The sequence below is a fragment of the Sapajus apella genome, unplaced genomic scaffold (assembly GCF_009761245.1).
Source record: "Sapajus apella isolate SASKATOON/1434 unplaced genomic scaffold, GSC_monkey_1.0 scaffold97, whole genome shotgun sequence".
Taxonomy (NCBI): domain Eukaryota; kingdom Metazoa; phylum Chordata; class Mammalia; order Primates; family Cebidae; genus Sapajus; species Sapajus apella.
In genome coordinates, this window is record NW_022437037.1 from 1,980,555 (window position 1) to 2,005,818 (window position 25,264).

Below are 25,264 nucleotides of genomic sequence, written 5' to 3' on the forward strand. Positions count from 1 at the left end.
TATAATTATAGATTCATATGCAGTGGTAAGAAATAACACAAAGACATCTCATGTACCCTTTACCATTTCCCCCAGGGGCAGCATCTTATGTAACTATAGTAACTGTAGTACTGTATTGCAAGCAGGAAATTGACATTGATACAATCCACTGATACTTAGATTTGCCCTGTTTAACATGCAATATTATTACATGTGTAGGTTTTTGTATCTACCTGTATCCACAGACAAGATACAGAACAGAGCCCCAAAGACCCTCTCTTATTTCCCTTATATAACCGCACCCTACTCTATCCTCCCTCTATAAATTGGTCATTTTAAGAATGAATCATATAATTTGTAACCTTTTGGGACTGGCATTTTCCACTCAGCATCATTCCTGGAGATTCATTCAAGTTCTTGCATACATCAGTGATTTGTTCCTTTTAATTGCTCAGTAATATTCTGTGGTGTGGATGTACTAAGTTTGTTTGACTGTTTGCCCTTTGAAGGACATCTAGTTGGTTTCCAGTTTTTGGCTGTTCTCAGTAAAGCTGCTTTGAATATTTTTGTGAGGGCGTTGACCATAAATTTTCATTTTTCTGGGATAAATGCCCAAGAGTGCAATTGCTGGGTCACATGGTAACTGCATATTTCACTTATAAGAAACTGCCAAACTGTTATCCAAAGAGGCTTAGCTTAAAATTTTATAATCCCACCTGAAGTGGATGATTGGTCCAGCTTCTCTACTTCCTTGCCAGCATTTGATATGGTTGCTATTTTTTATTTTAGAGATATAATAGTAAAGGCATTGATAAAGATCATTATTGAAAGGAATCTTGCAGTGAATTGCCACAGGACTTTATTAATGCTAGTGAACCATATAAATTTCCAGGGGCACATGTCTGCATTAGAAACTTAGTGGACATACCAATTCTGTTGGAGGCATGCTTTCCAGAATTAGAGAAAAGAGAAGTAGAATGAGAAAGGTGACTGAAAGATGATAAAAAATAACTTCAAACATACTTGAAAGTATGCCTGAGAATATATACTCATTTGGTGGGGGGATGCAGGGAGACGAGAAAGGGAAAGGAACCCACCTGTGTTCAAGTAGAGCAAATGAGAGCAAAGGTAATAATTTATTCATGATTAATTTATTCAACAAATATTTATCAAGTGGCCTGTTATGAACCAGGAATTCTATAAGGTAGATCAGGGCATGTGATGGCCAAGACAGATAAGATCCATGCCAGTTAGAATAACTAGCATTTACTTAGTGGCTACTGTGTGCCATATGTCGGGCTAAGCACCTTATGATCTCTTTCAGTCCTCCCATGGAGACAGATACTTGTTTTAACCCCCTGTTGCAAGGAGGAAACAGGCTCAGAGAGGATAAGTAACTCGTCTGAGGTCACGGAGGTCATGTGTGATGGTGCTGAAATTCAGATCCAGGACCTAATCACTTTATGGTTGATAGATCTTGCTAAAATCTTGGTACAATGAACACATGGTATCATACCCCCAGAAACACAACAGGGGAGCAGGGAGCTGTCTGGAGAACTAGAAAAATCAAAGTGCCCTGATTTCCTTGGCCTCATTTGATTTGGAAATCTTTCTGCTTACTTCCTACTTCCTGTGTCTCAAAGGCCTTCAAGAGGACAGAATTTTTCCATTTAATCATTAGAAGTTAATGTGGGCCAGGTGCAGTGGCTCACACCTGTAATCCCAACATTTTGGGAGGCCGAGGCAGATGGACTGTTTGAGCCCAGGAGTTTGAGACCAGCCTGGACAGCATGGCAAAACCCCATTTCTACAAAAAATATGAAAACCCCATCTCTACAATCGTGTGGTGGTGTGTGTCTGTAGTCCCAGCTACTTGGGAGGCTAAGGTGGGAGGATTGCTTGAACCTTGGAGTTGGAGGCTGCATTGAGCTGTGATGCTGCCACTGTACTGCAGCCTGGGCAACAGAGTAAGACCCTGTCTCAAAAAAAAAAAAAAAAAGGCCGGGCACGGTGGCTCACACCTGTAATTCTAGCACTTTGGGAGGCCAAGGCAGGTGGATCATGAGGTCAAAAGATCGAGACCATCCTGGTCAACATGGTGAAACCCTGTCTCTACTAAAAATACAAAAAATTAGCTGGGCATGGTGGCGCGTGCCTGTAGTCCCAGCTACTCAGGAGGCTGGGGCAGGAGAATTGCCTGAACCCAGGAGGCAGAGGTTGCAGTGAGCCAAGATGGTGCCATTGCACTCCAGCCTGGGTAACAAGAGCGAAACACCGTCTCAAAAAAAAAAAAAAAAAAAAAAAAGGGAGAAAAAGAAAAGAAATTAATATCATTGCATCCCTGCTTTTTGTGGCACTTGACTTATCTTCAGGAGGTGAGACAACAGCTGGTCCCTTCTGTGCAAGAAGCTATTCTAGCACCTGTTGTTAGGAGGCCCTGGGCTCCCTACAAGCCTAAACCTACAGTCTGGCACATTATTTAGCTTCTCTGTCCCTCAATAAGGGGAATTCCTTCCATCTGTCTCTTCCTGTCTATCTATCATGGGGCAGGGGCTGAGGCCTTGTCCTAGAGCTCCTGACTGTTGATAGCTTCTAAACAACTGCCTGTTACTTCTCATAAATTCTCTACTGATCTAGGAAGAGTCTCCCTTGTTGCTGTTGGCCTTAATCATCCACCGGGCCTGGACACTGCTGAGGCCTAGCCTTGTGGGATCTGTTGTGAGGTCAGCACTAATCTCAGTGTCAGTTGAGTGACCAGCTAGATCACTGAGTTTGGCTTCCCCTGCCTGACTCCCTTTTCTTTCCTTATCAGTTTCAACAACTCTTGACTCTTTGGAGGAGGTTGTCCTGCTTTCTGGGAATGTGACTTACATCATGGCAATCTGTCTGACTTCTACATGGAGTTAGAAATCTTTGCTCTCATCCCTGGCCATATTTAGAGATTTAACATGGAGGTCCTCAGCTCTGTTCATGCCAGCCAGGTGTGATCCAGCATCCTCACACATTAATTTACCAAAGCAGAAGGGTTTATATTTAGAGCCTGGACCATGTTGCCTGTGGGAAACTTGAGGCTCCTTTTGGTACTTGCCTTGTTCAGGTGACTTCCTCTAGCCAGGTTTCAAAGTCTCTTCCCCCTGTCATGGCAACAGTGGGTCCCGGGTATTTTCTAGGTGATGTCAAACTGCTAGGCCAGTGCTTTTAGGGAGGAGATGTAGTGCTGAAGCATGATACCGCCCTCATCCCTGCCCTGGGAAGCCTGCTGCTTGGCCCTGGTTCTCCTTTACTGCTACCTGGGATAAGAGGCAAATCATTTTATTTAAAATTATTTTAAAATCTAGTAATCATTTATGCCACCTTTCCAGGTTCCTTCCTAAAAACTTGAGAGGAATTCATATTAATAATAAATGCTGGCTGGATGTGGTGACTCATAACTGTAATCCCAGCACTTTGTGAAACTGAGGTGGGAGGATCACTTGAGGCCAGAGTTCAAGACCAACCCTGGAAACATTGTGAGACCCACATCTCTACAAAAGAAAAATTTAAAAAATTATCCAGGCATGGTGACTCATGCCTGTGGTCCCATCTCCTCAAGAGGCTAAGGTAGAAGGATCACTTGAACCCAGGAGTTCAAGCCTGCAGTGAGCTATGATTACACCACTGCACTCTAGCCTGGGCAGCAGACGTTGTGCTTAGAACTTTGTCTTCTTTTTCTTGTTTATTCTTTATAACCCTGCTAAGTAGATAATATTTTCTTTTTTCTGAGACAGAGTCTTGCTCTGTCACCAGGTGCCAGGCTGGAGTGCAGTGGTGCGATCTCGGCCCACTGCAACCTCCGCCTCCCAGTTTCAAGCAATTCTTCTGCCTCAGCCTCCAGAGTAGCTGGACTGCAGGTGTGCGCCACCACCCTAGCTAATTCTTGTATTTTAGTAGAGACAGGGCTTCACTATGTTGGCCAGGATGCTCTCCATCTCTTGACCACATGATCCGCCTGCCTCGGCCTCCCAAAGTGCTGGGATTACAGGTGTGAGCCGCTGCACCCAGCCAGTAGATAATATTTTCCATTGTGTTGTACAGACAAGGGAACTAATGCCTGGAGAGGTTGAGAAGCCATATCTGTGACTGAAGTGCATGCTCTGAGGAACTACATTGCATCTCCTCCCATGGATAGAAACCTGGATCAAGGCCTTGTCCTTCCTTATAGAGTGCTACAGAATGGTTAACAGGTTTCCCAGGATTCCTGAGTCATCTGGAAAAGCAGTATGTTTCAAAGCATTGTTTGTGGACCACCTGCATCATGATTCCCCTGGCTGCTTGTTAAAAGCACAGATTAACTGACTTACAACCTCTTGGAATAGGGCCAGGGAATCTGCATTTTTGCAAAGCTCAGACTGTGAAGTCTGAGTAACATATCCTCTGACATAGTCTCAGAATTTTTTTTCACTGACACACTAATCAGTTTCTGGATAGGCCTAAATCTTACCAGTAGGGATTTAGGAGACTATACTACAGGGGTTGGCAAACTGTTTCTTTAAAGGGCCAGTTAGTTTGGGCTTTGTGGGCCATATGGGTCTCTGTTGGAGCAATTCAACTCTGCTGTTGTAATGCAAAAGCAGTCATAGACAGTTCATAACCAAAGGGCATGACCGTGTTCCAATAAAACTTTGTTTTCAAAAACAGGCAGTGGGCTGAATTGGGCTATAGTTTGCCAACCCCTGATACAGAGTCATCCTGGCCCACCAGCCTTCTGACAACGCCTGTTTATGGAACTTATTCTTACACTACTTTCTATTACCTGTGGAGAGCTATATCAACTAAGATACAATTGCCTAATGTAACAAGTAAACCCTGAATCTTAGTCACTTAAGACAGTAAAAGTTATTTCTCACTCATATCAGAGCCCAGTGAGGCTACTTCTGGTTGAAATCTTCTCCGTGGTCATTTAAGACCCAGGCCCCTTCATGTGGCTTTATCCCTCTTGGGCCCCAGAGTCCTCTCCATACAGCTGACAGATGAGGAAAGAGACCAAGGATTATTCGTGGGAAGTTTCTATGGGCTGGGTCTGGTAGAGGTGCCCCTCATTTCTACCCATATTTCTTTGGCCAGAGCTCTTGTCGTTTGGGATCCAGAAATAGTGATTTCTCAAGCCCACGAGGTCCTTGGTCTCTATATTTGTTCTGTTTTCATCTGTCTTTGCTTGAAACCCCTCCAATTCTTTCCTGGGCTCATCTTTTCCTTGTAAAGAACCTTGCTAAGTTCAGCCAAGAGGAACCAGTGCTCAACTTCACTCTGATTATTTCTAGCCACTTTCACTAGAGCTGCAGGCTCACTGAGTACATGGTCCACCTTCTCAATGACTGCAGGTGTAAGTTTTACCAAATATTTTGCTACTGTATAATATAGATCTCTATCTTTCCAGCCTCTGAAATCAATTTCCTCACTGGCTGCTGCCTGCCTACTACTTTAGGTTGTTGCTACGGTGGCACCCCGCTGCAAGATACCTACTTCTGTATTAGTTCAGGTAAAATGGCAGCTTTAACAGGTAAATTCAAATTCTACCTGATTAACCAACTAAATGTTTACTTTTTGCTCACATCATATTCTAGTACAGATGTTCTTTGTGGTATAGCCTTCTATACAGATATTCTTCATAGTGTGGCCTTCCATGTGGTCATTCAGCGACCCAGGTTTTTCCATCTTGAAGCTCTGCCCTCCTGCAGGTCTCTACAGTCTCTTTGTCCAGCTGGCCACAGGCCAGGTGATCCAGGCACATTTCAGAGGATGTGCTGGGAGTGATGCATATCCATCACTTCAGCCCATATTGTCTCGGCCAGAGTTCAGTCACATGGCCTCACATCCTGCAAGAGGGGCTGGGAAATGTAGTCCAAGCCCAAGACAAAAGGAGAAGAGGTTTTGGTGTGCACATAGCAGTAGCTGCCTTATAGGCCATGACTCTGGACTGAGGGAATAATAACCAGTAGGGAATAATAATGGCTCATTAGTCGGGGTGGCAGTGTGCAGCCTGCCCTGGTAGTTAGAAGCAGTGCTGACAGGCATTAGCTATTATGATTCAAAAGATATACAAATACCTTCATTAATGCAATAAGCATCTACTGCATGTCCACCGCGTGCTAGGCAGCAGGCCAGACACTGGGGCCTTGCGAGCAGAACAAAGCCGCCCTTGGAGCTCTGGGTGAACCACTCTACTCATAACCTTTGTACTGAGGCCTAGGGGCCAGAGAGCCTGGGAAGGAAAGAGGGAAGTGGGTAGGGCTTTTTAACCTGGCTGGATTTGAGTGCCTCCTACAACCCAAGAAATGCAGCCCATATAGTTCATCCTGGTTCCCTGTATTAGCAAGCATCCTCTCTGCAGTGCATTGAATGAAATGTAATGTGAGGGAAGGGAGGGCAACACATAGTGGACATTCTCTTTATAGCTTCCTGGTTGTTTTCATAGAATGTTGTTTTCCTTCTGTGAGACATCTAAGGGAGGTGGTAGCTCTGGGATGTAGGGTTGTTATCTTTTTATGTGTTTGTACCTGGCTGCTGGTAAAATTAGGGAATTGGCACCATGTCTCAGAACCTCCTCAGCAGTGCTGATGGTAGCACAGGGGGGACCCAGTGCTCTACACCCTCGCTTTTTTTGTGTTACTGGCTATTCATGTTAGAAGCTATTGCTGTTGATTTCCTAGTGGGCCTGGCTGAAATTGAAGTGGTGGGTTGAGCTCTAGGCAGATGGAGCATTCAGTCAACAGCCTTTGGGCATCCACTCTGTGCCCAGTCTCTGTCCAAGTCCATCGGCACTTCTCTCACTGGAGCAGCCAGTGATGCGGGCTTGGTAACTGATATATAGGGCAATGGCAGTAGCCTCCAGGAAGGTTTTCCAATGGACGAAGAAAATGGGCATAGAGGACATATTTAATACAGACCAAAATCCACCATGGAGGGAAGGTTTTTATTCTTTTTTGGAGACTTTTGGGTAGAAAATCATATTGCTAGAAGCAAGAATGTAGCCTGGGTAATTTCTGGAACACTCTTTCAAACTGCATGCATTGATTTGTTGCTCATTTTCAGCTAAGGGAGGGAGGACTACAAAAGGTTAAATTTCTCATATAAGATTAATTCAGCCATCTCTGTGTAATGGTGGAAGCAGAATACCATTAAACTCTCTAATCTCATTTCTCTCATGCTGTCTTTCTTGGAGCCTGTCAAACAGTGTCCTGGCAGAGAGTCAGTTCTCTGGTTGCTAAACATCAGAGTCAGTCTCTTTCTGCATGTGCCAAGAGGGCTGTAATTTAGAAAATGTAAGCTACCTTTTAAGGAAGGATGAAAAGGTACTAAATGCACCTTTCTTTGCATGTTAGATCCCAAATATTTTGAATATAGTAAACATGTTATTCCTATATAATTTTATCTTCTATGTTATAGTAGAGTTATTTGCATGACATATTAGAACCCAACTTATCAAAACTGTTTCTATTTTGTGGATCTCATGTGGTTTCATGAGTATTGCTGCGGTGTTAAATATACTAACTAATAAGATATGTGCCTTTTGAGTGTGCAGCTATGCATTCAGGATGAAAACGTAGTAACAATTTTGCCCTTGTTTTAATTACTCCTCAACAACACATGATTTTTGAAATCCTGATTTGAGCCTTTTTTGGGGGTGGGTAGCTGCTGCAATGTAAAAAGCTGAAATACTTGGACATTAGATTTTCTGTTAGTTCTGCTCTTTTTTCATATTGCCACATAAAAATCCTAAATTAAAGGGGAGCAGGAGGTGGAGCTTACCAGGATTGTGAAGTTTCTTTCTCTTACTTAAAATATAGCATTAAATAATGCTGGTTATTTTTATGTTCCATATTTGGGACAAAGAGACTCTCTTAAACGAAAGATAATTGCAAGATCCGGTTCAGCAGCTTTGTCCCTTGCTTCAAGTTTACTGCAGGGCTTCTCTCCTCTCTGGTTATACAGAAATGAAATTATGAACCACCAGTAGCCTTGGAAATTTCAGTCGATTCCAAATGACTAAATATTTAATTCAATCATTACCTATACTTCCAGAGATGACTCTGGCATTTGCTTTTTATTGAAGGCTCCATGAAAGCCAGGCTCTGCAATGGCTGCTGGGGACTGTGTCTGTTGCAAGGAGGCTCCCCTGCAGTGAGGAGCCGGGGCACTGCAAGTCTATTCCATAGCAGCCCTTTTTGCAAATGGTAGTCGATTTTTGCAGAAGGTTTGTGGCCAGATCGCTATGTATAATACTGATGAAGCATTTTTGTTCCAGCTCTGTCTCGGAAGACCTAGGCTGTAGACGTGGGGATTTCAGTAGGAAACATTATGGATCTGTGGAGCTGGTAAGTTTATGCTGTCTGTTCAGTGGTAGTACATTGATTTAGAATTAGAGACTATCGCCAAGCTCATCAGATCTTTTGTATATTTACTGTTAGACCATGTGGGTACAGTGTAAGAATTGGATTGGAATAAATAAGTATACAAAGGCTATGATAATTTGATCATCTTTATCTATTTGTTTTCATTGTTACATACTTTTAATCTTGTCTGCCAGTTTGTTAAAAATATGTTGTGGCTTGGTATTTTTCTCTGTGTATATAATTAAATAAAATAATTTATGAATTAAGAAAGGTGGCATTTGGCTTATATATGATCTTTTTCCTAAAAGTTTATAAATCTAGTTTTCAAGGTTTAAATATTATTGAAATACATATTCTGATTTTCTGTATCTTTGCTTTCTGGGTATGTGGTAGGAGTTAGAATATTTATGAGAGCTGTTTTCCTGTTAAAAGCATATTGGTTGGACTAGATAAATGACTGTTGTAGATGATCAATATTTGGAATTAAAATATCTACATTTTCCTTAATGAGACACATTGGGGTTTGTGGTATGATTTTTAAAAATTATATGCTTTCATTTTAAAAGAGCCATAATGTAAGGATATAATAGTCTCAATATTTTTTAAAGATATAATATGATTTTTTTCCAATTACATGGAAATCTGAAAAAATTTTCAGAAAAAAATGTGCTCATAAAATTTTATTGATTATTATTTAACACTTAATCACACTGTCTACTATTTCTATTTATTAAAAATGAGTTCCTTATATCTATTTGTGTAGTACCCAGTTTTCTCCTATTAATATAAGCTGCATCCTTGCAGAGTTTAAGTACTAGAAAAATTTATACCAGAGTTATGTACCAGTGGTGTTCTACTTGAATTCAAGCATATATTATGGACTTGACTGTGTACCTGGCCTGGAGCTGGGTATTCTTGAAAACATAAAATGAGTAAAAGATTTGGTCCTTGTTCATAAGGAGCTTACTGTCCTCTGGCTGGGCAGATAAGACTTAAAATATCTGAAGAATGAATTTAGCCACATAAAAGATACCTCAGTTGATTTAATCAACACCTGTTCTGTCTGTCACCGGTGACACCATGCCACTTAGACCACCACCTCCCCTGAAGGAGTGGGTACATAGCTGTAAGTCATAGCAGGAATTGGTACTGTGAAAGAGATGTGTGTAGAGCATCATGAGGGTTCAGAGAAGAGAGAGAGCTCTTATTCTGGCCTGGGATCTCAGAGACACAGCTTGGAAGGCCTTGCGGAGGGCTGTGAGATGTGGGTTGGTGGCAAAGAGGATAGACAGTAGGTATGAGCCAACAGCATGATTCCTGGCAATGCTGTGTTCCAAGACAGTGAGCAAATGGTCCTGCCTCGATGAGAGCTTTGTGATTACAAAGCAAGTAAGCTTTGGAATCAGGTAGGCCTGGGTTCCCATACCAGGTCTATTACTTATCTTTGTGACCAGTCAGATTACTTCTCTGAACCTCGGTAATGCTTGAGAACATGTGCTCTGAAGTCATTATTGTTTAATCATTAATTAATTCTATGATATTGGATTTCCTTTGGCCTCAGTTTTCTTATCTATAAAATGGGGATATTTCTATTGTCTACCTTAGAAGATTGGTATAAGGATTAAATGAGATCATGTACATAAAGTACTTAGCACATAAGCACAGCTTATGTTAACTAGCTATAATTGTAAATACAAAATTCAGTAGCAAAAGTAGAACCTTAACTGTCAGGTGAACACTTTGGACTTGGCTAGTATGTAATATGGAGCTCTTATAAACAGTGAGAATATTACCTGGGGGAGATAAAGTGGGTGTTAAAGATGGACTCTTTAAAGATGTGGGAAAATCACATAATATCAGAATGGAAAAGTACTTGAGAGCAGTGGTTCTCAAACTGGAGCAGACATCAGAACTCTCTGAAAGGCTGATTAAAACATAGATTGCTGGGCCCTAGCCCTGGAGTTTCAAATTCAGTGGATCCAAGGTTAACCTACAATTTGCAATTCTAACAAGTTCCCAGATTGATATTGATATTACTGGTCCTAGGATCACATTTTAAGAAGCTTTGCCTTAGAGGACCTCAGCTAGATCATCAGTTAACCTCGGCCTGATGAGGTAGCCAGTTGATCAAATGTTCTTCACCATTTGTTCACATTTTTCCTCTAGGGACATGACTGTGTGTATGTGTATTTATAGTTGACTTTTTAGAATATTATAAAATAAATTTTAAATGTTTTTAAAAATTCTGTGTATAATCTCACCTTGCAGCAGCTCTTTTCATCTCCTTTTGGTTCCTTCCAATCCTTATAACTACAAACCTTATTTTTACATTGTTAAAATGAAATTATATATTTAATTTCGCATTCCTCTTTTTCCATTTATACTGTATTTTCTAAATGTCTTATATAGTCTTAGGAGTCTATTTTAATGGGTGCCAACATAGCAATAAATGATTATCTGTGTAATTTTGTAAAATTAGGTTGTTTCTCGTTTTCCCATATTAAAAATGACATGTGCTCTGGTGGTTGGAATGGTTGGGGAAAATGAAATGAGCAGAGCTCCATTCTTGTTATCAGAGGATCTCTTGAAATTCTGACCACAGCATTTTAAAAGGAGAGTGATGTTTTCTCTCACTTCTGAACAACAGATATTATTAAATTACAAACCATTATGTATTGTAGGTTTATGAAAAAGTGAGTTTGACTTTTCTTATACCTGGTGTGATGAAAATGGTTGGGAACCCAATAAGTGTTGGGCATCTTGGAACTCAAACTTTCTAGAAGGGCACCTAAGATTATATAAAATTGAAATTTTAGCATGAACTTCTCCTGACCTTGAACAAGTCACATATAAGTCTTATGAAGAATGAAGCTCAGCCATTCACATCAGTAATGAGAGAAGATTTAGGGCTTAGTTCTCTAGGCTTCCGTCCTATATAAGTTTGGTGATGACAACATGGAAGCCCAGATCTTCACAGACTTGTGGGAGAGTTTCAACACGTCTTTATTGAGGGTCTACCATGTGTCAGGCACTGTGCAATCACTGAGAGTGAGGGGAGAAAAGCAAAACCATTCTTCTGCTCTCATGGAGGCTTCACTTTAGAAACCAGCAGCCTTACACTGTGTCCCCAGATTGTGTTGTATCTGGATCTCAGCTGTGTCCTTGCCTTAACCAGGAATTGTTTCCTTGTGAGGAACAGAGATCTGTTCAGTCTAGGTCAAGTATAAAGCTGTTCACTGAAAGGATATGGGTGAATCTCACAGAAGGGAAGTGCAGCTGTGCCTCATGTGATGGAAAGCCAGCAAGCCACTATTTTCTCTTTCTCACTGGACCATATGCTTTCTTGTCTTTACATTTCTCTGTGTCCATATCATTCGCCTCTCTGCAGAACAGCTTCGTCTCATGGCACAGTTGCCTCTCTTCAGCTTATTTTTCCCAGTAGCCAGAGTAGTGTTTTCTTTTTTAATTTATTTTTTATTGTGATAAAACAGACACAACATAAAATTTGCCATTTCAACTATTTTTAAGTGTACAGTTTAGGGGGCATTAAATACATTCATATTCGTGTACAACCATCACTGCTATGCACTTTCAGAATGTTTTCCATCGTCCCAAAATGAAACTCTTTATCAATTAAACACTAGATTCCCATTGGCAGTTCCTCAAAAAGCTAAAAACAGAGCTTTCCACTCCCAGGTAACCTCTATTCTATTTTCTGTCTCTATTAATTTGCCTATTCTAGATACCTCCTGTAAGTGCAATCATACAATATTTGTATTGTACAATATTTATATCTGGTTTCATTTCTCTTACCATAATGTTTTCAAGGTTCATCCATGTGATAGTGTGTATCAGAATTTCGTTCCTGGTTTTTTTTGTTTTTGTTTTTGTTTTTGAGACGGAGTTTTGCTCTTTTGCCCAGGCTGGAATGCAGTGGCATGATCTCCACTCACTGCAACCTCCACCTTCTGGGTTGAAGTGATTCTTCTGCCTCTCAGCCTCCCAAGTATCTGGGATTACAGGCACCTGCCACCACATCTGGCTAATTTTTGGATTCTTAGTAGAGACAGGGTTTCGCCATGTTGGCCAAGCTGGTCTCGAACTCCTGACCTCGTGATCCACTTGCCTCAGCCTCCCAAAGTGCTGGGATTATAAGTATGAGCTACCACGCCCTGCCACAATTGCATTCCTTTTTAGGGCTGAATAATATTCCATTGTATAGATACACCACATTTTGTTTATCCATTTATCTGGTTTGTTTGTTTATGACAGAATCTTGCCCTGTCACCCAGGCTGGAGTGCAGTGGTACAGTCATGGCTTACTGCAGCCTTGACCTCCTGGGCTCAAGTAATCCTCCCAACTCAGCCTCCCAAGTAGCTGGAATTACAGATGCATGCCACCACACATGGTTAATTTTTTTTTATTTTTAGTAGAGGCAAGGTCTCTCTATGTTGTCTGGGCTGTTCTTGAAATCCTGGGCTCAAGCAATCCTCCTGCCTTGGCCTCCCAAAGTGCTGGAATTACAGGCATGAGCCAGCACACCTAGCATGTTTATTGATTCATCTGTTAATGAACACTTGAGTTGTTTCCACATTTTAGCTATTAAGATTAATGCTGCTATGAACATAGGTATACAGATACCTGTTGGAGTCCTGCTTTTGATTCTTTGGAGTATATTAATTAAGAGTGGAATTGCTGAATATGGTGATTCTGTTTTTAGCTTTTTGAGTAACTGCTAAACTTGTTTCCTCAGTGGCTGTACCATTTTACATTTCTACCAGTAATGCACAAAATTTCTAATTTCTCTACAGTCTTGCCAACACCTGTTATTTTCCATTTTTAAAATAATAGTCATTGTAATAGTGTGAAGTGGTATCTCATTGTGGCTTTGATTTGTATTTCCCTAGTGATTAGTGATGTTAAGCATCTTTTCATGTGCTTACTGGCCATTTGTATATCTTCTTTGGACTAATGACTGTTCAAATCCTTTGTTCATTCTTGAATTGGCTTTTGGGTTGTTTTTTGTTTTTTTGTTTTTGCTGTAGAGTTGTAGGAGTATTTGATATACTCTGGCCATTATTTGTCCCTCACCAGATGATTTGCAATTATTTTCTTCCATTCTGTGGGTTATTTTTTTTTTCACTCTGTTGATAGTGACTTTGATGTACAGAAGTTTTTTATTTTGATGAAGTCAAATGTATCTGTTATTTTTTTTTGTTGCCTGTGTTGGTGTTATATCCAAGAAGTCATTGCTAAATTCAATGTCCTGAAGATTCTCCTCTATGTTTTCTTCTAAGACTTTTATGGTTTTAGCTGTTACATTTATGTCTTTGAGCCATTTGAATTCCTTTTTTCTGTATGGTGTGAGGTAAGAGTCCAGCTGCATTCTCTTGCATGTGGGCATCCAGCTTTTCCAGCACCATTGGATGAAAAGACTGTCCTTTCCCTATTGAATGGTCTTGGTTTCCTTGTCAAAAATCAATTGACTATAGATGTAAGGGTTAGTTTCTGGGCTTCGCTTCTATCCCATTGGTCCACGTGTCCATCCTTATGACAGAATGATGTCTTAAAATGTTGACAATACAATGTCTTTTACTTCTTAAAATCTTTCTTCAGCTGTTCATTGTACTTCAAGGCCAGACCATGTACCCAATCCTATAAGAACCTATGTGATTCCTACCCTGCCTTTCTCTTTCACCTTCTTTCATGCCCCTTACTCACCGTGTCTCAAATGTCTAGCCTTTATCCTAATCTCTAGAACACACTAAGCTCTTCCCTGTCCCAGAACCTCTGTGCTTATTAGTCCTTCTTACTGATGGATTCTTCGGGCTTCTCACAGCTGGTCTCAGCTTAAATGCCATCTTCTCAGAGGGTCCTCCCCTGACCATCCCATCAACATTAGTTTCCTCCACTACTATTCTCTAAATCAACATCCTATTTAGTTTCTTAGTAGTGCTTATCACAATCTAGATTCATTTTCTTTACTGTTTACTTACTACTTTCTTATCCACTGAGATGAGGGTGGGAACCATGTCTGAGTTGTTCATTGTTTTATTTCTAGAACCTGGCACAGGGCCTGGCACATACTAAGTTCTTATAAATGTTTTTTATTACCAAATTGATTTCTGGCCCCCCAATCCCCATGGTTTACACTTGTTACAGCTCTGTTGGATACCATGGTCTCTTCATTCTTGGTTTTAATTTCAAATTCCAAATAGAATATTATGGATTGTTCCCTCTTTGTTCAAGTATGTATCCCTGATTCAAACACTTGTGCTCAAGGTAGTGGGATTGTGGACTATAAACATAGCTTTTGAAGCCCATCCCCTCAGCAATGCTTGTGGGCAGGGCAGATTTTCACCCATCCCCTCAGCAATGTTTGTGCGCAAGGCAGATTTTCTCTGGAGATGATATAGACAAGTCAGTTTTAAAGAAGAGCATGAGCTGAGCTGGAACTCCCAAATGTGTCCATTAACATTTTTTCATATAGCGAGAATTTAAAAGCTCAAACTAAAGGCACTTAGTGAAAATTTTTTCCACTGCTGATGGACTTCCCTTATCTGTGTACTTTTTTAAATACCTTAAATAAAGATATAGATTATGAACTCCCTAAAAATAGGAATAGTGTTTATTTGTCACTGTATATCTAGAATCAAACACGATGTAAGCATTAGTTACTTAGTAACTATCGATTGAATGATCCAATTTGGTTGAAATTAGAGAGTGGCCTAAACCATCAAAAATAAATAAAGAAAACAAGCCTCTTTGATTCCCCCCCTCAACCAATGTACTTAGACTCATTAGCTTGCAGTGCATTTCATCCACAGCGTGTGCCATTTCTCTTCCTGATGAATTGCAAGTCTCATCTCTCATGGCAGCATTCTGGGCAAGGCACAGCTATCACACCATCACTCTATATTGAAATCTGTCAGAAAAAGCATAAGATTGTTTGTAGTTTTATTGATCTCTTTTTGGCCTTTAAACTGGATGGCTAGGAAATTGATTCAGTATCAATGATAAACAGTGTCGACACTATAAACAATATAGACCTCTCCCCTGCCCAGCTGCTGACTCTCATACAACCACATATCTTGATACTTCTGGGTAAGTAATGATCTGCTCGTGATTTCAAGTCAGGATAAAACAGGGTAGTATATTGTCTGTTCCTTTTTAAACTTGTTTCTTAATGACCCAAACCTGCATTTAAATGAGCTGCATGCATGCTCCCCTGCTATACAGGAAATAAATGTATCAGTGCTTCTCTGTACAGATAGCATGATTTCGTTGTCATGAACTCAGGGTAGCCTCAAAGGGCATCTGGCTGTACTGTCTAAAGACTATCAAAAGAACAGTTGTTGATGAACTTGTTTGGCATCTGCAGATTTTAACATTTAAGGTTTTGACTATTTGAGGACTCTCAAAGTCTGATATGTAGTAATTTGTTCAGGCACAGATTTGCATTATACCTGTGGGACTGTTGTACAGGAAGACAAAGACGATGCTTTGTTAATGAGTGATTTAACTCCCTGTCCAGCATCCCTAACACAGCTCAGTTTTGTTCTCTACTCAGGGTTAAGTAGGCTTTTTGCTTTCAAAGGCAGTTTATAGGAGAAACTGTATTCTGTCTAGTACTACCGAACTGAGAAATTAGTGAGGGTACCAGCATATTTCCCTCAGGAACATCAAAATATCAAGACTTCAGCACTCTGCAGCTAAAATCATAATTTTGACAGATATTCTTTAAATTTATCTGGCTTGTATCTAAGTCTCATATAGCAGATCCACTTTTTTTTTCCTTTCTTTGTTTTTTGAGACAGAGTCTTGCTCTGTCACCCAGGCTGGAGTGCAGTGGCATGATCTCAGCTCACTGCAACCTCCACCTCCTGGTTTCAAATGATTCTTCTGCCTCAGCCCCCTGAGCAGCTGGGAATACAGGTACACACCACTACGCCTCGCTAATTTTTGTATTTTTAATAGAGACAGGGTTTCACCATATTGGCCAAGATGGTTTCGATCTCCTGACCTTGTGATCCACCTGCCTCAGCCTCCCAGTCAACTCTTTTAGATACCTCCAGATACAACATGTATCTTAGAACATTTACCAACAAGTTAGCATGGTTTAGAGCTATGCATGGTGCTTTTTGATATTTTTACTGCCCTTGTCTGTGATTGGTAATGCTCACTTTTAAACTTTTCAGGCCAAAATTATTGTAACCATTTTCTGTGATGTAGAATTTTGAGACGTTAATCATTACTTTTTATACATTAGAATGGAATCAGAAATGTTTTATTATTTTATCTTTATTATTAATTTTAACATTTTATTGAACGCTTACCATGTACCCATTTCTGTTGAATATTTTAGATACATTTACTTATTTAATCCCCACAAAATACCATATGAGGTAGGCATCATTTGATTAGGCCACACACTGAGGATGCTCAGAAGACATTTGTGAATATTAAATGGATTGAGATTTAACTGATTATATCAGAAGGTCCCACAGCTAGGAAGGGGCAGGAGTGACATTTAAACCCAGGTCTATCTGCCTCCAAGAGCCCCTGCGCTTAATCTCTTCATCTGCAAGCCCATGCTCTTAAAGCCCTGCTGTTTATGGAGTGTTTCCTAAGAAAATTAGGTTGATTGTTAGAACAAATCCTGCTCTCCTTAATCAAAAGCATAAAGTAGCTCTGCATTAAGTTTTCATTCCAACATATAATTTCAAACTGTTTTTTGTTCAAATCTTAACAAAAGCTTCCCGTTAAGAATGTCCATAAGGAGTTATCCAAAGAGTTGCCCATGCCTTAAATGGTTTAAATTTAATTCCTAGATCAAGCCCAACCATAAGTTAGCTACAAACACTTGACCTGCCTTTCTTGGCCCCTCTCAGACTTGCTTTCCTTGATTTGTACCATGGCATTATACCTTTAACCTGCATTAATGGACAGAGTGGAAAACAGCCAGATGGATCTTGGTGGTGTGTTGCTTGTAGGATCCTGCTAAAAATTTTCTGTTTGTCATATACAGTGTCTCCTTTAAAAAGACCTATGAGAAGAAAGTTTTCTTAGGACCAAAAAGTGCCATGCTACTCCTGAGAAGCTGGTTTGTTATTAACCTTACAAGCAGTGGAATCCTGTATGTGAAAGAGCTTTTCCTCTTTGCATTGGCTCCTAAGAAGCTCAGAACTCCATTTGTGGCTTACCTCTAACAGCCTTAAAGGACTTTATAACATACATCCTCATCTTATTCTCTTGTTTTTAGTTTATTTACCTACACTTGATTTTTCTTTGTTCTGAGTATGCTCAGTATCTCATTTTGTCCTTTAAGTAAGATATATTTCAGTAAGCTGCTTTTAAATCCTTTCTAAAAAATAAGATAGAGTCCAGGCACAGTGGCTCACGCCTGTAATCCCAGCACTTTGGAAGGCCGAAGCAGGCTTGTCACCTAAGGTCAGGAGTTCAAGACCAACCAGGCCAACATGGTAAAACCCTATCTCTACTAAAAATACAAAAAATTAACTGAGCGTGGTGGCAGGCACCTGTAATCCCAGCTACTTGGGAGGTTGAGGCAGGAGAATCACTTGAACCCAGGAAGCAGATGTTGCAGTAAGCCGAGATCACGCCATTGCACTCCAGCCTAGGCAGCAAGAGCAAAACTCTGTCTCAAAATACTACTACTACTACTACTACTACTACTAATAATAATAATAATAATAAGGTAAAGCATAAACATAAAAGTATTTCGGTATCTAGCCCTTAACAACATAATCCTTCTTTCCTCCATTGACAAGATTTTGGTTTGTAGAATAGCTTTGACGCTTATCTCCTCCCTACCCTACTTTTTGATACAGTATGATTTTGTGACCTATTTTTCTAGGATCAACAAAATTTGGGGAGAATTAGCACCACCTGACCAGCCATTTGGTGACCATCTTGAGCTCCAAGTGCTGTATTAATGACATGCATAGCCGAGGCACAAACTGTAACAAATCCACCAGCTGAACACATGCTGTAATAAGAATACCAGACTTCTCCAAATTTTCCCAGACAAAATCAACTTTGGAAAGAGCCACCTCAGTGATACCAGGCATCAGCATGCTCTCCAGCTTCAAAATCAGAGCTACAGGCATCCCACTCCCTCCTTTCTGGGTCCTGGCTTCCTCATGCTCTCCCTAGAGGCCACAGGAGTCTCCCATTCCTGTGCCACCCAAGTCTTTCCTCCTCAGGACAAGCCTTTCTGTGCCTGTGTGCTATTCTCCTGCAGCCACCTTGGCTCAGCTCACAATCTCAGGCTCTTCAGCCTTATGCTGGTATCCTGGGGGTCTCTGTTCTTTGACTTAAGTAGTCTTCAACTGGTAGGATATGGTCCCCTGATATGTATAAAAACACTTCCAAATTTTGATGAATGTATAATAGTTTACTTTTCATACAACCAGAAATACAAACTGTGAACATCCCACTTACCTGGTTAACTCTTCAGCAAACGTAATTGAGTAGAACAGCTTTCTACCTTGATGGTGGTTTCATACACTCAGGAGGCAAAATTCCCATGAGTGTCTCTAAACATGCAGACTTTCTTGGTGTCTGTTTGGTGACAGCCATTGCCTTGCACAACTTCCTTGTACCAGATCATTCTCTACCCTGCATCATGGCTTGTCGTGTGCCCACCTCAACTTTCAGATAAGCAAGATGGGGCTCAGCGATATGCATCATCTGTTGTAGCAGGAATAAATTTTAAATTAGATTAAAATATATAATGTAATATACCTTTATATACTGCTCTTAGCAATAGAATATGTTTTGTTTTCTCAAAGTTGCTTATTTCAGAACCTGTTTTCTTCTGAACTTATGCAGGCCTTCTCTCAAAGTTGTAGTATTTGACAGTGTGCCATGAACATGCATAGAGTCTGAAAACCACTCTTTTATTTCTTTGGGGCTGTTAAAGATGAGGAATTTCGTGTTTTTGCCAACCTTTCCCCACATGGGCTGTGGACTTTAAGAGCTCTTTTTTTTAGGCCCTCAGAGGAAAGTCTAGCCCAGTTAACTTATTAAGTGCCCCTTGACAGGCGACTTGGAACAAGTTTCCCTGGGGTGCAGGATCCAAGAGCATTTGAGGCTTCATCAAAGTCTCTCTTGGTGCCCTTAAGATGAAACCCTTGTCTTTCAGCTTTCTCTTGTCTCTGTTTGCTTAGGGCACATATTCTTTCCGTGAGTTAGAACAGCTTTTGGCCCTGTTTGTTAAAGAGGAGAACATCTGTGGGTTCTGAAATTTCCTTCCCTTTTATTTCACTAATCAAATTTAGGGAAAGTCATGCAAAAAAATCCAGCGTAGCTTGCCATGATTGGCTTACCATAAATGGCTGGCTCCTAAGTAATATTTAAGCCATAAGTAATATTTTTATATTGAACTATTTTACCCATGTAATTAAAGCAGTTACTTTGTGTTCTTTTATGTGTAAGAAAAGGATTGTATGCTTTTTGGCCTCAGCTTTTTAATTGGTCTATTGCAGTTATCGTGTTGCAGTCTTTTAAAATAATAGTCTCAAACTGTGTATGTATAATAGATGTGAAGGCTTTTTAATTACTTTGGGAGTACATTTCAGCCATTCTCTAAATTCTCTTTTTGCTCCTTGTAATGGTTCCACAGTTTCCTTTCTGACTTTCTCCTTTTGTTGCTTCCCCTCCTTGTACTCCACAGAAACTGCTCTTGTCAAGGTCACCAAAGATCTCCTTGCTATCAAATCCAGTTGACATTCCTCAACTCTGCCTTTTTAAAAAAAAAAAAAAAAACATTTTGAGTTTATTTTGTTTTTGTTCTTGTTTTTTGTTTTTTGTATAGACAGAGTCTTACTATGTTACCCAGGCTGGTCTCAGACTCCTGGCCTCAAGTGATCCTCCTGCCTTAGCCCCGCTAGGTGAGACTGGGATTACAGGTCAGTCTTTATCTTAGGTGACAGATAGCCCTGTTAAAACTTTCTCCTCTCTTGACTTCTCCATACTGTCAGGTTTTCCTCCTGCCTCCCTGCTTCACCTCTCAGCTTTTTGTTTGTTTCTTTATTTGTTTCTTTGTTTGGATCCCGTCTCTTCTTCCTGGCCCTTAAATGTTGGTGCTCTTCCAAGTTCTGCCTCAGGCACTGTTCTGACTGTACATACTCTTTCTGAGTAATCTTTCCTACCATCCTGGCTTCAGTCTCTGTCTTAAAACTGGTGACTACCAGATCCATATATTGAGTCCAGATTTCTAGCCACAGATTTCTATGCATGGGCCCATTTGCTCAAAAGCCCACTGGCGATCTCTCCTGGGATGACCCATAGGCAACTGAACTGCCAAAATGCCCCATACTGAACTCACCCCCTCCCTCTTATGCCAAACCACTGAGTGAATGGCACCATCGTGCTAACCTACCCTCTGTTAGCCTGACAGACTCCATCTTGCAGAGAGCCAGACAGACTCCATCTTAACCTCTGCCTCACTCCTCAAGCCATTTCTCCCTTAAGTGCATACCTGGGTCACGCTACTGTGCTGCGTCGTGCTGTGCTTAGAACTATAGAGGCATATAACCATTGTAACCATATCCTGCTTGGTAAGCCCACTTGCTGTTGTGAATACCCCCTTGACTTGATTGTATGGCAAGTACTGAATACCTCCCTTGGTAACCAGCAATCCTGGGAACCTCCTGCCTCCTAGTTACCAGCCTCCTTATCTAACTTGCTTGTTCTGCTTCTGTAAATTCCGCTTCAGCTAGACTCCACCTCCCCTATCTTAAGCAAGGTATAAAAAGGAATCAAGCCCCTTCTTCAGGGCCGAGAGATTTTGAGTGCAAGCTGACTCTCAGTCACCAGCAATAAAGGACTCTCAACTGAAACTCAGAGTGTGGCGCTTTCCTTCTAACTCACTCGGCTATAACAACATTTTCCTTTCAGCTGATAATTCCAGAAACCAGGAAATCACACATAACCATGTCCCAGTCTCTTATCAAATCCTGTTGGTTCTATTACATATTCTCAATGGATTTCATGGCCAGTTGCTTTTTATTCATGTCACTGTGTACAGCCAGTGTCAGACAGCCTTTTGAGTGCTGTGTATGTGTAAACTATGTTTCACAATGACCTAATGAGGCGGGAGTACTGTTATCATCCCCATCTTAAAGATGAGTTAATTGTGATTCAGAGAGGTGAATTAACTTGTCCAAGGTCACAAACTGGTAAGTTGTAGGGTCTCTGTCCCCCAACCCCCAGCCACAGCAGGTTGTATTTACTTGAAAGATCCATGGTATTACTGTTGTTACAGGCTGCTCCAGTGCCTCTCAAACTTGATTATGCATAAAAATCTCTTGAGCAGTTTGTTTAAAATCCATATTCTGATTTGCCATATCTAAAGGAAGCTGAGTAGTGTACACTTTTTACAAGCTTACATTTTGAAAGTGACTTTTAATTCCCTATGTGTTTCTTCTTTCTTTCTTTCTTTCTTTTTTTTTTTTTTTTGAGATGGAGTTTTGCTCTTGTTGCCCAGGCTGGAGTGCAATGGCGCAATCTCGGCTCACCACAACTGCCACCTCCCAGGTTCAAGCGATTCTCCTGCCCCAGCCTCCTGAGTAGCTGGGATTACAGGCATGAGCCACCACGCCCAGCTGATTTTTTTGTATTTTTAGTAGAGATGGGGTTTCTGCATGTTAGTCAGGCTTGTATCAAACTCCTGACTCAGGTGATCCACCCGCCTCCGCCTCCCAGAGTGCTGGGATTACAGCTACCGTGCCCGGCCATGTTTCTTACTTAGACTCTTGAAGAAATACAAATAAGAAAAGAACAGAGATGTTTGCTTCTATGTAGTCCTTCTTTTGTGTGACATTGATATCATTTCCTCTTTCACTGATCTGCTGGCTCTTTATCTTGCTCTCCCTGACTTCTCAAAAATCCCATTTAACAAGTTCTTGATAAGATTACATCTAGTTTGTCCATGTCCTCAGAGGTAATTAACCTAATCCTGGGAGCTTTGATTTCCTTGCTATAAAGAATACTTTTCCTAATGTACAGCTCTAGCAACATCATCTTTATGCATTCAAACAAACAAATCAAACCTTCAGCATCTCTTTTTTGCTTATGAAATAAAGTAGGTAGTCTTTAGCTTGACATTCTAGGCTTTCTGCAGTTTTGCTCCAGCCTATCTCTGAGCCTTAGCTCGTGTGGCCCACGATCCAGCAAACAGGCCTTTACCCACCATTGCCCAGGCCTGAGACTTCCACTTTTCATCATTCTAGAATGTTCTCTTAAAATATGCCTCTGCTGAGTCTCATTTTTTTCCATGCACCCTTACCTGATTCCCCTATGGGAAAGTCATCTTTTACTCTCTAGAACCCGAAAATTGTTTGCATTTCTCTATGGTACCTGTCATATTTTACATTGTCATTATTTGTGGGCATTTCTTACTTTTCCTAGTAGGCAGAGATTATGGTGCTTTTCTTGTTATATCCCCAGCAGTACTTAGCTCATTGCCAGATATCCACAAATCATCTAGAAGATCAGTTTTGCCAAAAATCTATCTTATAAATTCTTTTTAAAATTTTTAAATATTACTTCATAGTATTTGTGTGTGTATATTCATGTGATGCCGATATACTTTTAAATATATTTTTCTCATTATGAAAGGAGCAGTTATTATAGAATATTTGAAATATACTGAAAAACACACAGAGAAAAATTAAATTCACATATAATCCTACAAATAATCACTATTAAGATTGAGTACACATAGGCCAGGCTTGGTGAGTCATGCCTGTAATCCCAGCACTTTGGGAGTCTGAGGTGGGCAGATCACAAGGTGAGGAGTTTGAGACCAGCCTGGCCAATATGGTAAAACTCCATCTCTATTAAAAATACAAAAACTAGCCAGGCGTAGTGGCAGGCACCTGTAGTCCCAGCTACTCAGGAGGCTGAGGCAGGAGAATCGCTCAAACCTGGTAGGCGGAGGTTACGGTGAGCTGAGATCATGCCATTGCATTCCAGCCTGGACAACAAGAGCGAGACTCTGTCTTGAAAAAAAAAAAAAAGTTTTTAGTACACATTCATTTAGTAATTAAATTTGTATACAAAATGGGTTTATGTATTTTATTGGGCTTCTTAAAAACAAAGTATAGTCTTTTGAAGGCATAAAGTTGTCTTCCATTGACTTTGTCTCCTCATATCCAAATCTCTTTTTCTTCATCATATGTAATTGCATTGGCTGTGACCTCCAATGCAATCATAAATAGCAATGGTTGCACATGTCCTTATCCTGGAGTTTCAAGTAAGTTTTTTAGGCTGTACGTGAGGATATCTTTTCTTAATCATTATATATCTGAGCATGTCTCTGATTCATAGCTTTCACAGAACAACTTGACCTGCTTTTAAGTGTCTGAGTCAATGACCTTTTTCCTTTAAACTTCACAAATTTTGATCTGTTACTATGTTAGTTTCCTAGACCTGCTGTAAGAGTTTATCACAAACTGGGTGACTAGGTCATTTAAAACAACAGAAATCTATTCTCTTACAGTTCTGGAGGCTAGAAGTTCAAAATCAAGATGTAGTAGGGCCATCCTCCCTCTGAGGGCCCTGGGGAAGAGTCCTTCCTTGCCTCTTCTAGTTTCTGGTGTTGCGGCAATCCTTAACCCCTTTGGCTTGTAGCTGTATCACTGCAGTCTCTGCCTCTGTTATCATACGGCCTTTTCTCTGTGCCTCCGTATCTGAATCACCCTCTCTTTTTCTCTTATAAAGACACCGGTCTTAGGATTTACGTCCTACCTGAATCCAGTAGGACCTCATATCAACAAATTACATCTACAGGGACCCCATTTGCAAATAAGATCATTTTCTGAGGTTCCAGGTGCCTGAATTTATGGGGGACACTATTCAACCAGTACAGTTACCTTCTCTGCCCTTTAGTGTTCTGAAGAGAAATCTGAGGCAGTTCCAATTCAGTTTCTTTCTTGGTGACCTTTTCCGGCTGGGTTTTTCTTAGTGTTTTGTTTTGTTGATTTTTTCTTTTTTTAAATGTTTCCCATAATTTCTCTGCATCTTTCTATTTTCATTAATTTTGCCTAAAACATTACGCCTCTGGGATTCTTAGACCCAGTCCTTTAGTCAAGGATGATATTTTCTTCTGTTATATCTTTGATTATTGCTTATTTTTCCCTAAAACAGTAAAGACCATTTTCTCTGTCATCCATGACTGTCTTTTCTTTCTCTTTATTTTCATTTTGTTGTGTTCCTTTCCATTCTATATTCAGCATCTAAAATCATGGAGATATTACTGTTTTAGTTCTCTAAAGTTAACATTTTTTTTCCTCCTCCAGTGAACATTTTAATCCTACATTTGCATTTTTTGGTACTCTTTTATCTCACCCACTTGCACAAGGTTTATACACTATTGCAAAGAGCTCATGTCTTCTGTCTCCCTGAGGACAGCAATGGCTATTCTAAAATTTTATTTTGGTTTCATAGTAAAGATGGTTAGAGGTATGCTTCCCTCTTTTAGTTTTCAGGATTATGTGTACCATTTTTTCATAGCTCCCATGTTTTTTTGTTTTGTTTTGTTTTGTTTACTTCAAACAGAAACAAAGAGCCATTTAGACCTTCTGTTTTTTAACACTCAGAATGTATAACTGGCCCTCAGCTGTCATTGTTCATTTGGGACCGTAGCACCTTTGAGCTAAAGAGCTGGATGGCTGGAGATTATGCAAAGCTCCTTGATCAATTTCCAAGGTCTAGTTGGTGTTTATCTTATAAACCTCTGTTGCAGTGAGATAGGATGTTCTCCTGTGCTTGGCTTTTTGCTGCTCTGAACCAGTAGCTCTAGAATTTGTTCATGACAGGGGCTTAGGAACTACCAGTAGCAGTCTGGTTGAAAGAGGGGTATTAACGTAATGTTTGCTTATCT

The 25,264-nt window shown here is 40.4% G+C and overlaps 1 protein-coding gene across 4 annotated transcripts in view; it reads left to right on the forward strand.

The window, feature by feature from the left end:
- GARNL3 (GTPase activating Rap/RanGAP domain like 3) overlaps window positions 1-25,264 on the forward strand; it is a 178,357-nt gene that overhangs the window by 36,487 nt on the left and 116,606 nt on the right. For 2 of the 4 annotated variants that reach the window (XM_032257295.1, XM_032257294.1), the window contains exon 3: window positions 8,264-8,333. In XM_032257295.1, the coding sequence (XP_032113186.1) occupies window positions 8,264-8,333 (70 nt within the window). Of the gene's footprint in view, window positions 1-6,526; window positions 7,311-7,780; window positions 8,193-8,263; window positions 8,334-25,264 lie in introns of those variants that run through there. The other 2 variants (XM_032257297.1, XM_032257296.1) reach the window with 2 other exon arrangements.